The sequence below is a fragment of the Paroedura picta genome, chromosome 13 (assembly GCF_049243985.1).
Source record: "Paroedura picta isolate Pp20150507F chromosome 13, Ppicta_v3.0, whole genome shotgun sequence".
Lineage (NCBI taxonomy): Eukaryota > Metazoa > Chordata > Lepidosauria > Squamata > Gekkonidae > Paroedura > Paroedura picta.
In genome coordinates this window covers 3,289,971-3,304,337 of record NC_135381.1, presented here as the reverse complement: position 1 = coordinate 3,304,337, position 14,367 = coordinate 3,289,971, and the positions used below count along the sequence as shown (strand labels likewise).

The following is a 14,367-nucleotide window of genomic DNA, read 5'->3' as shown; positions in this document are numbered from 1 at the left end:
GAGTGCAGCGAGACGGCAAGAGAAAGACCGCAGCGTCTGCGACGACACCCAGCTCCCTGTTAATAAATATCTCGTTTTATTTCATTTATTTGTACACAGAAATGTTTTCAAGTTTTTTTCTTCCTTTTAAAAAATACAATACAAAGCGGGACCCCTGCTTCCCCTGCACCACTACCCCCCACCCACCTTTGCTCAAAGCAAACCGTGGGGAGGTCAGAGAAAGATTTTCAGAGCAAGCAAACAACCAACCCCTTAGCATAGCCAGAGTGCACCCCCCTCTCCTCCCTGTGTCCCATAAAACAGGGGTAGTCTACCTGTAGTCCTCCAGATGTCCGTGGACTATAATTCCCATGAGCCCCTGCCAGCATTCGCTGGCAGGGGCTCATGGGAATTGTAGTCCATGAACAACTGGAGGACCACAGGTTGACTACCCCTGCTATAAAACAAGAGCAGATCTCACGCTGGAATAGACTAAGCATCCCCATGCCCGCTCCCATGCGGTGGGGACGGCAGGCTGGATGGGTTCAGGCTTTCCCCCTTGCCCAATCTCTGCCGGCTCGCCTTCGCTACCAGCAGGCCCCAGAACGGTCCGTCACACCAGCCCTCCCCCCCTTTCCCTGCCAAGGTGCCACTCTCCTTCCTAACTCAGTCAAGGTGGAAGAGTGCTTGAAGCCAGCTTGAAAAGCACTCCCCCCTGGTTTCTCCTCTTCGGCCTGGAAGCGCTGAAGCAAGGGCCGGAGTTTGGGTCAGTCGCACCCAGGGGGGAAGGAGGCCAGGGCCTGGTTCCGAGCCTGGTGGCAGAGAGCTTGTTCCGGACAAAGCTGCCCCCAATGCAAGCCGCCACCCCCCTGGGAAGCATCGGCATCTCCCACGGTTTCTTTCTGTTCGAGAGAAGAAAAAAAGAAGACGGACGCCTCGATCACGCCCCTGTAGCTCAGCTTCACATTGTGACATGGTTCACATGATGTTCATTAAAAGGAATCCCCCTCCCTCCAAAAAATCCAGCTAACTCCGGAGCAGAGTTCGCATCTGTTTTTTTTTAAAAAATAGCAGCCAAATTGGGCAGCTTCCCTCGGTAGAAGAGGCAAGACTTCGGCACCAGAAGGCAGCTGTGAGAAAAGTTCTGTAGAAAAGAGGCCCAGAGGGACTCTTCCTGCCATCTGACCAGGAGTGAAATCAAAGAGCACCCTCGCTGCTAGATGGAGCCCTCGCTGATGCAATGGCTGTTCTCAGCAGCCCCCCCCCCCCCCCGAGATCCACAACATCCCTGCCTCATTTCTCAGTGGGTCTCAGCAAGGAAGTCCCTATGCAACAGCCCTACTGGGCTGGCACAAAAACAAGACAGCCCTGCCAGGCTGGCACCAGTGGGAGGGGGGAATTTAGGGCTTACTGGCCATGCCACCCACCCACCCACTCCACAGCAATCTTTCCTTTAGTCCTCTAGCTCAGTTGAACCCCAGGGTGCCCCCCTGCCAGGCTAATAGGAGAATGGATCACCAGTGAGTCAAAGGGATGCCCATGGCCACGGGAAGAGAGGCAATTTACGGGCAAGCTGCTTGCTCCGCATCTTGTTGGCCCTGGGGCTGAGGCCTGCTTCCGTGTATCTCCCTGCCCACCCAGGGGTCCCAGGTAAACACTGGCGGGAAGTAGCCCCCTTGGGTGATCTGCCATCCCCCCCTCTTGGGAAGCAAGACAGTGAGCATCAGCACGGACACGCACACGCTGACAACCCCAGGTGAACTTCACAAACGTCCGAAAATTTAGAGAAACCCACGCGCGACAAGAAGAGCCACCTTGACGTGACCATTGGAGACAGGAAAAAAAAATCTGGCGCCTGGCTCAAGGCGGGCTTTCGGAAAGGCCTGCTCTTCAGGTTAGAGCCTCTCCTTTGTGTTGCTGTCCGCGCTGCCACCTTCCCCTCTCCCACGCTTGGGAGCAAGCGTCGCTCCGCATGGGTTTCAAAAACTCAGCCCTGTTGGCCGGACAGCAGCGCCACGAGGCCAAAATGAAACAAGAGCGATACGGTCTGCCCCAGCACCTGGAAGTCCAAGGAAAGTGCATGGCTAACATCAGGAAGTGGGGCAAACATTTCACCCCCTAAAAAGGTACCCCTTTCAGAGGCTGCAAACAAGGCAGCATAATTCCACAGCAGGGATGTGCAGTCCTGCAAACCTGGACGTTAAGGAAACAGATCCCCATTTGTTGATGGTCAGCCGGGGTCATCAGTGTTCACCATGCTGTAGGTACTTGCTTGACACGACCATTCTTTCTTGCGTTGGGGCAGGAGGGCGGCCAGCCCAAACAGCTGCGTTCCCGCCACCGAATTCTGCGCTAATCCCAACATCCACAATCAAGAAACACTGATCCATTTCATCCATCTCTAGGTAAAAGGATGGGGCCTGAAATCCCGGCAAGCCCCGTACTGACACCCATCCGGAAGCCTGTTTCGGGCCTGCCCAGGAGTGGAGCAGGCTCACGACAGACGCGTGTTCAGTCTTTACGGAGCAGACCCTGGAAGCACCTCCGCCACGGGCGCTGTAAACAAAGCCCATCAAGCCCCTTTGGAGGGCGGGGGGGAGACGGGACAAGACGAGCTAGTGTTTCAGCCACGGATGAGCTTCGATGGACGCTTTGCTCCGGTCGCCGTAGTCGTACAAGAGTTCTTCGCCGGCCTTGATGTCCCGCAGCGCCACCAGGATGAGGTGTGGGGTGCCGTCGATGTCGTGGAGTTTTGTCTGACAGTTCCCACATTTGCTGTGATTGATCAGCCGTCCCAGGCGATTGGTCTCTTTCGTAGCGTCGACACTGCGGCGGGAGACCCAAAAAGAGGAGATTTATAAAAAAAAAACATACAGAAATAGCACAAGGGATCTGATATCTTTGGGGCAGAGAGAGAGAGAGAGAGACTGGCCTGAACCAGAGCTAGGGCCTTTTCAGTCCCGGCTCCAATCTGGTGGAAGAGATCACGGCCCTCCTGGACTTTCAGCAGTTCTGGATCGCCTGCTAGACAGAGATTTCTGGGGCTTCCCTTGTTCTGAAAGTAAACTATCGCAGGTGTCTCCCTTCCATTCGCAAAATAAATTCATTGTCTGTTGTCAGATGGATGGGGGAAAGGTGATTTGACTCCGTCCTCCGCAAACTAACTTTTGCAAGGAAAGAGAAGGAAGGAGGGAGCGGGAAACCAAAAAACTCTTACCAGTACGTTTTGCTTAAGTACTGAAAGTAGTACATATAACAGCCGGTGGACGGGTCTTGAGCGTACATCTCTTCCCGTTTCCTGGCATCTGTGATCTCGAGGAGGTCCCCGTGATATTCGACCACAAACTCTCCCCGGTTGAAGCGTCTGGTGGCAATGACGCCGCGCCCTTTTCCATCAATGAAGTCGATCTGCAGAGACAAGGGGGAGAATACCAAGTTCCAAGAAGAATGTGTGATGTAGCGGTTCTTGGTCTCTTTCAAGGGTGGCCAAACTGTGGCTCTCCAGAGGGCCGTGGATCTACAATTCCCACGAGCCCCTGCCAGCTGGCAGGGGCTCGTGGGAATTGTAGTCCCACGGCCCTCTGGAGAGCTAGTTTGGCCATCCGTGGTTTGGCCAGTTCCAACTAACGGACTGCATCTTAGAAGGCATTACTCATCCGATAACAAATCTCCCAAGCCTGCAGGCTGTTCCCTTGGCAGGCTGTGACAGAAGACTTCTGCCAATCAACCGCAATCTATGGCACCGTCGTAAACCGCGGTTTGTGCCTCCACTACAAATAAGGATTGTGCCATCACTGCGAATCCTAGTGGGTGGACAAACCAAGTTAAAACAACCGAGTGCCACTCAAGCCCCCGACTGGAACGTCACATAACCCGTTCCTGTTCTCAGCCAACAGGGTGTCCTTGATCTCGACAGGCCAGGCAAAGGAGGAAGGGGCAGAACGCCCTTGGTTGATTCTCATCCCAAAGGAGCCGGACCTGTGGTGGAAGCTGCTGCTAAAGCAGTTCTTTTAAAAGACAGAAGAGTCTTTCCAGCCACAATTACCACCAAAACGTCAGGGCCTCAAACTACCACAGTCACACAGCCTGGAAACCCCACAACAACTTGTTGACTCCAGCCATGGAAGCCTTTGACGATTCATGGACCGGCTCTGACAGGTGGGCCAAGCCATCTCCGGTTCAACCCACGTGCTAATCACCTTCATGCCTTCTTCTTTCCCACTTTCGATTAATTCATCAATGCGCTTCTTCTCCTCCGTCTGGAAAGAAAAGGAAACAAAACCATTCTGGAAGGAGCACTAGAGGAATGTCGTTCGGTTCTTTACTCCAGCGTTCCATGTCAAATTGGCCCCATCCCCTAACAATACATCTGTAACAAATATATTAAAACTAGGGGCCAAGCTGGCTGCATTCAGGAAGACAATGGGCGCTAGATTGGGGGGATGGGGGTGGAAGAACTCTGCGAACGGCCACCCCCTCCCTCCAGGACCTGGAAAGGCTACACAGAATCAGCCTCTCCAGCCTCTGTTTAAAAATTTCCAAAGATGGAAAACCCACCACCTCCCGAGGAAGCCTGTTCCACGTCTGCCACTTTGTGACCCTAGACAGGCAAACTAAGCCTTAGATTTTCCACCCTGTCTTGACTCTTTGCAATGGAGTTCCCAGTTCCCATTGTGGTCTATTTACCCTGAAAGAATTGGCCGGGGGGGGGGGGGGGGGAGAGGTACCAGGAAGTTTATTAAAGCTTTCTACAAGATGAAATACCTGCAGCTCTTTTTTGCTCTTCCGAGAACTTCTTCTGACCGGGTAATAATCTGTCACCTTCCGATTCGGTTGCGTCTTCCCTTGAACTCTGCAAGAAGACAGAGAAAGCTACATGAGCGCCACTGGATATTCTGCCGCTTTTCAAAGAGGGGGACTCTACTGCAAACGCCAGGAGATTTTACTGTGTCCGCACACTGCTTCAGTCTAGGACGAAAGCCTTGAAATCTTTTCACTGGACCCATTTTGGCTACTGGTCCGTTTTACCATGGTCACAGTCCTTTCGAGAAAATCAAACATGAGCAACAAGGCTATCAAATGTTCAATTGCAAACTCCTCTAACTCCCCCACTCAGTCCAGGAACTTCTCCTTAAAAAAAACACCAGTTTGATGCAATCCAGGTGTACAATTATGGGGTTCTATAGATCAGGGGTCCCCAACCGTCTTCAGCCTGCAGGCCCTTTTGAAATCCTGAAACAGAAGGCTGGGTGCAGTCACAAGACGGTTGCCACAGGAAGCTGAGCCAGCCACAAAACGGCTGATGCGCCTTACCTTCAGCCACGCGGCCAAGGTCCCAGGGTTGTGGTGGCAGCTGCCGCCAAAGCAACAGGTTTAAAAACATGCCCGGCCATTGCAGTCTCCAAGGGCCAATCAAAACCTCCATGGGTAAAAGACACACCTGATCCCACCCAAATACTCACACTTTTTACTACCCAAAGGAGACTCCAAGCAGCTTCCAATCACCTTCCCTTCTTCTAACCACAACAGACACCCTGCGTGGTAGGAAGGGCTGAGAGAGCTCTGAGAGAACTGTGACTGGCTTAAGGTCACCCAGCTGACTGCATGCAGAGGAATGGGGAATCAACTCCGGCTCTCCAGATTAGGGAGCCAAGCGGGCTCTCTGCTACACCCACAGGCAATTCATTGTGGATCTTTAATGTAGGTGCTGTGATGGCTTGCTCTCATCCAGGCGATGGTGATGTAATGTCTATTTATGGTCAGTAGGTGTCACTTTATCACCCCTTAGCATCAATTTTCTCAGTGTTGATATACAGAACCTGTCCAATAGCTGAGTCTACTGACACCAACCCTCTTACAAAACCAGGTTTGATTCCCCGCTCCTCCACACACAGGCAGCTGGGTGACCTTGGGCTTGGCACCGTTCTCTCAGAGCTCTCTCAACCCCACCTATCTCACAGCATGTCTGTTGTGGGGAAAGGAAAGCAAAGCAAACGTAAACTTCGTATATATATGAGGCCTACTGGATGATCTTGGCCCAGTCACCGTTCTTTCGGCGTTCTCTCACTTTCCTACCTCACAAGGTGCCTGTTGTGGTGAGAAGATTGGTAGGTGACTGTAAGCCATTTTGAGACATTTGAGGCCTGCTGGTTGGCCTTGGGCCAGTCCCAGTTCTCTCAGAGTTCTCTCAGCCCCACCTGCCTCAAAAATTGTCTGTTGTTGGCAGAGGAAGGGAACGGGATTGTAAGCCGCGTTGAGTCTCCCTCAGGTGGTATGAAGCAGGGTACAAAAAAACAACTCTTCTTCATGCTTTATGGCAGGGCAAAAATAAACCACCTCCAATTTAGCTGGATCGTACTAGATTTCACAGCAGTCATCAGGAAGAGCTAATTCCACAATGCAACAGCTCCAAACTACCTGGATGTAATTTATGAATCCCCGAACCTGCCTTCCCTACACCTGACCCTTGTCCTAGGTAGGTCAACGGAGACGGGTTTGATTGGAAGCAGTTCTCCAAGGTCTCAGGCAGAGAAAGGTTCTCCCTAATGCCTGTTCCTTGAGATTCTTTATATGGGGAATGCCAGGGATTGATCTGGGGACCTTCTGCATGCCAAGCACAAGCTCTAGCCATGGAGCCACAGACTCCAACCCACCCCTCTGCAGCCCTGCGAGCTCTTACTTTCTCTTAGGCCCCGGTTTTGCTTTTGTTCCCTTCTTCAGCGTTGGCTTCACGTTCGTTGCAACGGCCGACTCAGTGGGTAGCAGCTTCTGAGTTTCCGCAGCTTCTGGCTTTCGTTCCGAGAAGGACCCTGGGGACTCACCGCCAATTTCTTTCTCATCTCGGCCTTTGGCTTTCACGGCCCCTTCAACTGCATTGCCAATCTTGATTCGGACTGCAGATCACCAAAGGGAAGGAAGAGGGGCGTTGATGCCAATTGGCGTGAAGGAGTGCACATTTCCTCCCCTTCCTCGAAAGACGTTTCTTAGGCAGAAAACTGCTCCTATCCAGTATCGCCCGGAGGACAAGACGGCGCAGCTCCCCAGTGGGGCGATGGGCACACTCTCCCGTACCGCTTGTGTTTTATTAAAGTGCCTCCTAACAATACACATGTGACAATTTTCAGTTTGTCTTCACATTTCTGGGAAGGACTTCTACCCAAACGGAAGGCTTCATGGTACCTTCATGCCCAGACTGCACCACTGTCGACCGGGGGAGGGGGGAGCAAGGAGAAACCACCCGAGTAAACGGGCCCGATTCCCCAAACATTCAGATCTAGTGCAGAGGTACCAATCAGGGATAAGGCCTGCCTGGTGGCTATCCCCGGATAGGGAACAAGCTATTTATTTACCCCCAAGGTCTATTATTTTCTGTTGTTATCATAGTCTCAGCATTGTATAAATCTAAAAAATAAATAAAAATAAATTGTGTGTGTGTGTGTAAATTTAACCACATTGGAAGCTTAGTCTAAAAGACAGAACTATCTTAATATATCTTTGGGCAGTCTACAATTTTTTTTTTTAAATCAATGTTTCCTTTAGCCACCTTGGAAGGGCAGGCTGAGACAGACCTTAGGAATTCATCAGAAAACCAGCCCCTCAAGGAGTGGGACCCCAGCCTTAACTCCACTGTCTCCTGGTTTCCAACCCAACCAGTCCAAATCCTACAGGGGTACAAATTGCGAATAATTCTAAGACACGATGCATTCAGCAGATGACGTTGCCTCATTTGGAGCCTGACCACCACTCCCTTCTGCTCTATCTGGCAGCAGTTCTGCAACATCCCCAGCTGAGAAGGGCTTCTCCCAGCACCCGTTTTCTGAGTGCCTTCCCCTGGAGAGGCCGGAATTCCACCCGGGGACCTGCTATACACAAACAGGGTGCTCCGATATCAAGCTACGGCCTTAGTTTAGCATCTGTCCCCGGCATTCACCCTTCCATCCCCAGGGAGATGGTGAAAACACTGCTCCGCACTCAAACCACCTGGAGGCAGGGAACAAATTTCTCCTACAAGGAAACAGCTCCTTAAAAGGGAGACCGTCTTTCTTCCCCAGCTGATCTGCTCTCTCTGCCAGGAGAGGCAACCTCTAAAGACGTGACACAGACTCCAGGCATTGCTAGGGAAATAACTTCCCCCTGCCATCCCCGATTGAAATGCGGTGGGCCTGAGTTGCGAAGGGAAACCGATTCTTACCCTCTCCTTTCCCGTAGCCTTCCTGCACAGTTCTTCCCGGACATTTCGCTTCATGACCTGCAGTGATGTTTTCTTCCGGGAGGCGGGGTCGAGTGGCCGGCGGCTTCTTTGGACTCATGAAGGTGTAGATTTTGGATTGACAAGCAAGGATGGTCTCCTAAATCGAGAGAGAGACCCTGGTATCTGGGCCCCCGTCCCTGGGAACCCAGCTTTTCTTTCTAAAGCACGGAAGAAATTTGGGAGAGAATTCCAGCATCCATTTGGGGGGGGGGGGAACATAAATTCCTTCTCTCCTCTAACGTTCTGCTGCAAATTGTTTTCCTGTTTATACATTTTTTAAAAACGTGGCCAAATGACAGAGTTTTTTTTTTAAAGCTGATGCCGGCCTGAAGCCACAAGAAGCTTGTGCGTAGCATTTTTACGTCTCTAAAGTGCTTTACAGCCCTGTAAGGTAGGCCGGCAGTTCTACTGCAAGTGAAGGACTGGCTCAGGTTTCCTCAATCAGGGTTTTGGGAAACCCTGGGGTTTCTTGACAGCCCTGGATGGGTTTCCCAAAGGGGTGGGAGTTAATGAATTTTTAATGCATTTTTTCATTTATTAAACAGTTATCAGGTGATATGACTATATATGGTCACGTTGACCTGCCTTCTGCTCCCAAAATGGCCAATGATCCCTGCTCAGCCATATCCTAGCCTTACCTGGGCCATTCCAGCCCCAACTTCTCTTCTGTACCATGGGATTAACTGCAGGGACCACGGGGAGGAAGAAAAGCACCCAGTCTAATTAAGGGGCACCTCGGGACATTCACCCACCATTCCGCCTCACCCCGCAAGGGACCGGTTTCCAGCCAACCCTACTGAAAAGAGTATTATGGGCTGCCACCCTTGGGGCTCTGTCGGGCTCAGTGGCATCCCAGCGGGCAGGGAAAGGCGGGCACCTAGGCAACAGGAGGCGGCAAAGCCAGCAGCACAAATAACAGCCGTGATGCAATCCTCCGGAAGCAGAGCCTTGATTTAAACTATTACTAAGTTTATTAGAATTCAATATTAACATTCTGCCTGTAAACAAATGTTCCTAAAGCATTCCTTGTCCCAGAGCCATTTGTTCTCTGGAGAAACCACGACCACTATAAAGCAATCTCTCTAGGGGTGCCAGCTTCCAGGTGGGGCCTGGAGATCGCCTGGTTTCTCAGCTCATCTCCAGGCCAGAGACAGAGACTGAGTTCTCCTGGAGAACATGGAGGATGGGCTTACTCCACGGAGGTCCCTCCCCGTCCCAGATCCTGCCCCTTTCCAACTCCAACCCCAGGTTTTCCAAGGATCTCCCCACCCGGAGCCGGCACCCCTATCTGCCAGGTGATCGGTTCCCCTGGAGAACATGGCTGCTTTGACGGGTGGCTCCAGAACAGAGCCTTCTGCTCCCTCCCTGCCCCCTCCCCCAAAGTCTCCCGGCACGGCCCACCCCAGAGTTGGCGACCGCGCCCTTTCCCATCTGGCGAGAGCTCCGACGTCCCTTGGCTGCAGCGGGGCCGGGCGCGGGATCTGCGCCGGGAAAGCTGCCGGAGCCGTGCGCCCTGCTGGGGATGGCGGCGCGCCCAGGGCGCACGGCGGGCGGCCGGGTGGGCAGGAGGGCTCGCTTACCCCGTTCATCCTGGGCCGGCCGGCGGGCCGCTTCTCGGCGCTCTCGGGGGCGGCGGCGGCCTCCTCCTCCTCCTCTTGCTGCTGCTGGCCGGGGCCGTCGGCGGCGCTGCGTGCCTGGGGCTGCCTGGACATCTTGTGCCGCCGGCCTGCCGAGGGAGAGCCAAGCGAGCGGCGCGCTCAGAGCCCCGCCGCGCATCCCCCGCCAGGCCGCCAGCGCGACGCTCCCGGGGCCACCCAGCCCAGCCCGGCCCGGCCGCGAAGGCGGAGCGCAGGCCCCGGAAGAGCCGCCCAGACCAGCCCAGCCCAGCCCAGGCCCGCCTCCGGCCTTCCAGCGCGGCCTGCCTCGCCCCCACCGCACAACAGCCTTGCGGGGTAGGTCGGGGGAGGGAACCGCTGGTCCGCGGGGGGGGGGGGGGCAGGAAGAGGCATGGAGGCCAGGGGCCAGCTCTGGTGTGTGCCCAGATCTGGAGATCTGGGTTCGATTCCACACTTCTCCTCCCCAAGCACCTGGCTGGGTGACCCTGGGCAAGTCATGGTTCTGCTAGAGCGGCTCTTGCATAACCAGTTCTCTTAGGACTCTCTCAGCCCCGTCTAGTTCACAGGGTGTCCATCAGGGGGAGAGGAAGGGAAGGCGATGGGAAGCTGCTTTGGGACGCCTTCGGGCAGGGAAAAGCAGGGAATAAAAAACAGCTCTTCTTCTTCTAGCGCTATGCTTGTTTTCTTGGGATCATATAAATCAAGGTGGTGGCTGCACCTCTGAGCGGGTACAAAGTGCATTTGCTTTAATGCTGAACTATTATACAAAGAATCCCTTCCCCCCAAAAAAAACGCCCCCACTCAAGAGACTCTGGCTCCCCAATCCCCATTTCCTCTCCTCGCTCCAAATTTCTGCACACCACTCCCAAACTCATCAGTTGATTTGTTTTCTTTGGCAATACAGAAAAGGCAATCTGTACATGCTCAGAGGTACTACTGCCACTCAGCTGTGAAATTCTCTGCCCCTCTTGTGGGCACCTTCCCACTAAGGCCTTCAAAGCTGCTCAACTTTCACCTCTGACATTCACACCACCTGACTATACAGCTCTAGTCTCCGTCAGAAACTGTTTTTCCAGTGGGGAGAGATGTCCATAGGGAAAACATGGGTGATTAAGTCACTCTGATGCCAGAAAATGTGGATTCTCTTCCCCCACATCTGCCCTCCCAAGAAAACTCCTTTGTCTCCTCTACCAGATCCTCCTCATACCCCAAAGACTTCCTATGTCCCAAGGGCCTGGCATCCCTCAGGCAACAGTATATTGTACGGGTTTGTGTGTCAGACTAGGACACAGGCTCATAGCATCATGCTGCATTGTGGCTAATGGGGCACCTTTGGATCAGGGCCTGTTCTTTGCCTTGAAACCTGGGTCGTGGAGGAGTAATGCAGTAATGGCAAAATTAACGCCATGTCTGAAAAATAGATCTATTTCAAAATCTGAGGGGAGAGCGAGAGCTTATCATCTATTATTTTAAAAATGATTATTACAAATGTAGGAGATAAATGTATTTAAATCCAGGTTTGTGCAAGGGGCTCCAATCCAATGCCATATAACTAGTCACCCTTCAAGACCTTAGGTGACAGGAGCCAGCTGGTCATTTCTTCCCACTTTCACACTAAGTAGCTCAGAGCTGAGTACGTTTTCCTCATTTCCAACAAGCCTGTGAAGTAGGGAAGGTTAAGGAAATGTACATTCGTGTATTCGTGGTGCTTGACTGGATGGCCATTTGTTGCCTCTTCCAGCGCTGTGTTTGATTATGTGTGAATGCGACTGGCCCAAGGTCGCCCAGCCATCTTCCGCGGCCGAATGGGAGCTGCAAACCCAGACTCCCAGATCCTAGTCCGACACCCCGATTCCTACACCATACTAGCCCTCATCGCTGCACCCCCTTATTTTGGGGAGGGGCAGCAGCTAAGTGGCAAAGCCTCTGGTTTCAGTGTAAGGCTGCCTCCATGCATACGTGGGAACCTGAGACAAACCCCCTGAAAGTGGCAAAAAGCACACAGAGTATCCCTGGACATAACTGCAACTTGTATGGGATAAGAGGACTCCACATCCCTTGGGAAAACAAGCCTAGTTTTGCATTGGGAGTGAAACCTATATGAACCCCTTAACATTGCACCCCTTGTTAGAGAGCCCCACCCCTGGAAATCTGGTCTTGGTGTCCCTTTCCAAAGCCGCCCCCCTCACCTTCCCCCTCCCCCCCTTCTCAGCCACTCCCAGGTGGCCTCCCTCCTTCCAATCCAGTGCAAAAGGCGCTTTTCCCCTCTTCTCCCCCAACCTTCGCCCATGTGCTACTCGCCCAGCCTAGAAGCCGGTCGAATTACCTTTCGCCATGATCCCGTGGAGCGAAGATTAACCACGTTAGAGCCGGTCTACTTTGGAGGCAAAGAGATTTCCATGTTTGACAATTGAGAGGAGAAGGGGGGGCAATTTGGCCCCGCCTCTAGAGAGTAACCAACTGCTTCCAAAAAGATACAACTGGGTCCTTCGTGCGGCCTGATTGGTTCGCCCGGCTGCTACTCATCCCAAGCCGGTCTTGGGTTGGCGCGGTTGTAAACCAACCCACCCCTTCGTCTTGGCTCTTGAAGAGGAGCGCACCCTGCCGAGAAGGAGTGTTTAAACTGAGCGTTCTCTGGCTGCTCATTGGTCAGCGGGAAGGACGAGCAGACGGCGATTGGCGGAGAGAGCTCCGACCTGGTCCTACGCTCTGCGCGCCACGTGTGGTCGAGGGACGTCGTGCGGTAATAGAGCCTCAGGTCTCGATTTGCGCATGCGGGGAACGTCCTATTACTCTGGTTTTCTGTTTGCAGCCAGGGAATTTAGTTTTTAATCCAAGGGACGCCCACTGCAGCATGCAGGTCCATTCTACACCCCCTATGGCTCCATTTCTGCCTTTTCATGGACAGATATTCTTGTTTTGGGGCAGAGGCATCACCTGGACATGGAATTGGGGTCACTATGGGTGGGCAGGTAGTTGTGAATTTCCTGCATTCTGCAGAGGGTTGGACTAGATGACTAGATGAGTGCCCTTCCAACTCTGATTCTATGCATGTCTGAACTGGGGATTAAACTACAGGACCTCACCCTGATATATCTTTTTAAAGAAATCTGTTTTCCCCTCCCATTTTATTCGCTTTAAAAAGCATTCCAAATATATGTAATACGAAAGAGAAGGAGAGTTTGGTTTTTGTGCCCCACTTTTCACTTCTGGGAGGAGTCTCCAAGCAGTTTACAATCCCCTTCCCTTCTTCCCACAATAGATATCTTGTAAAGTAGGTGGGGCTGAGAGCTCTAAGGGAATTTTGATTGAGTCAAGGCCACTCAGCTGGCTGCATGAGCAGAAGGAGTGGGGAATCAAACTTGGTTTCCTAGATAAGAGTCCGCTGCTCTAACTACTACACCATGGTGTCTCACCTGTACATTTAGTATAAGCAAAAACCAGTTTATGAAAATTGAAAACATATCCTAGATCCATTTCCCACCTTATTTATCTCTGTGCTTTTTATTTATTTGTTTGTTTATATATCGCCCTCCCCCGAAGGCTCAGGGCGGTTTACAGGGAACAGCAAACAGATAACAGCAGCACAACAGGAGACAATTCAATAGAGTTGCTTTCTCTGTCTCTGTGCTGGGATAAGCAGTCTTGTCACTGATAGTTGCCAGAGGCCAAGAATTCAAAAAATGTGACTGAAATATTATCTCTCATTTTTCACTGTTTCCTGGATTTGGCCAGTGATGGCTCCTTATATTTATATATATATATTTATCATACTTATATACCGCCCTCCCCGGAGGCTCAGGTCCGCGTGTTGAATTTGGCTGCCAGTGAGTGCTACACAACTGTGTTTCGTGTTGACTGAGACCACTGTCGTTTTGAATAAATGCAATTCATGCACACTCATTTGTACCCTGACTTTCCAGACTAACGGCAAATCATTCTAAAACAAAGTCTGATTCTTGAGAAAGCACTACACAGTTCTTCACTTCTTGGTTTCTCAGTCAGTTTTATTGTCCCGGAAGACATTCAGTCCCAGAGTATAATTTGGTGTGTGCAGCTCAATGGAATTATGCACATTTTAACATTCAAACTCTCTTATGGGCCTTCAAATTTTCCCACAACGAACCATCCAGGAGCATTAAGTAATAATCATTTGACACAAACATCATCATTATCATGGGAGATATAAAAATAAATATTTTTAGAAAGAGCAATTCCACATGATTACAGCAAAGCACCGCGCTGGGAGGCGTTGCACCCCATAACCAAGGGGGGAAATTTGATTCTAGGTCCAGACCATCATTTGCACTACTGAGCATGCTCAGTAGGTATGCGTTAGCCAACCAGGACAACGGCTGTTACTGGCTGCGGGTATTCCCCACGTGAAAAAGAAAATGCGCATGCGCAGGATGGACCGAGTCGACCTCTCCAATATGGCAACTTTCTTCGGTCCCGCTTTCCCATCATGCACCTGTCAAGTGTTTGTCACTCGGACGCAGAGATAACCGCCTTGCGCTTCGA

General features: G+C 52.0%; 1 protein-coding gene across 2 annotated transcripts; it reads right to left on the bottom strand.

Annotated features, from left to right (window-relative positions):
- Positions 1-53: 53 nt before the first annotated feature.
- Positions 54-12,422, bottom strand: KMT5A (lysine methyltransferase 5A). 2 transcript variants are annotated; one of them, XM_077307882.1, is made up of 8 exons: positions 12,173-12,422; positions 9,811-9,956; positions 8,171-8,327; positions 6,659-6,872; positions 4,744-4,831; positions 4,179-4,238; positions 3,197-3,387; positions 54-2,805 (listed from the first exon to the last, which is right to left on the bottom strand). In XM_077307882.1, exons 1-8 carry the CDS (start codon positions 12,180-12,182, stop codon positions 2,595-2,597), a joined length of 1,077 nt encoding a protein of 358 aa, XP_077163997.1. In that variant the 5' UTR covers positions 12,183-12,422; the 3' UTR covers positions 54-2,594. The 2 variants fall into 2 exon arrangements, with proteins under 2 accessions (XP_077163997.1, XP_077163998.1); XM_077307883.1 differs by lacking the exon at positions 12,173-12,422 and having other exon boundaries at positions 8,171-8,388; positions 9,811-9,935.
- Between the last annotated feature and the right edge of the window lie 1,945 nt (positions 12,423-14,367).

Bases quoted from the DNA above. Each gene is read 5' to 3' on its own strand.
- KMT5A (XM_077307882.1), bottom strand. The intron at 4,239-4,743 runs GTATTTCATCTT...TTTTCTTTCCAG, and splicing joins AGAGCAAAAAAGAGCTGCAG to ACGGAGGAGAAGAAGCGCAT. The intron at 3,388-4,178 runs GTGATTAGCACG...TTGTCTCTGCAG, and splicing joins GGAAAGAAGAAGGCATGAAG to ATCGACTTCATTGATGGAAA.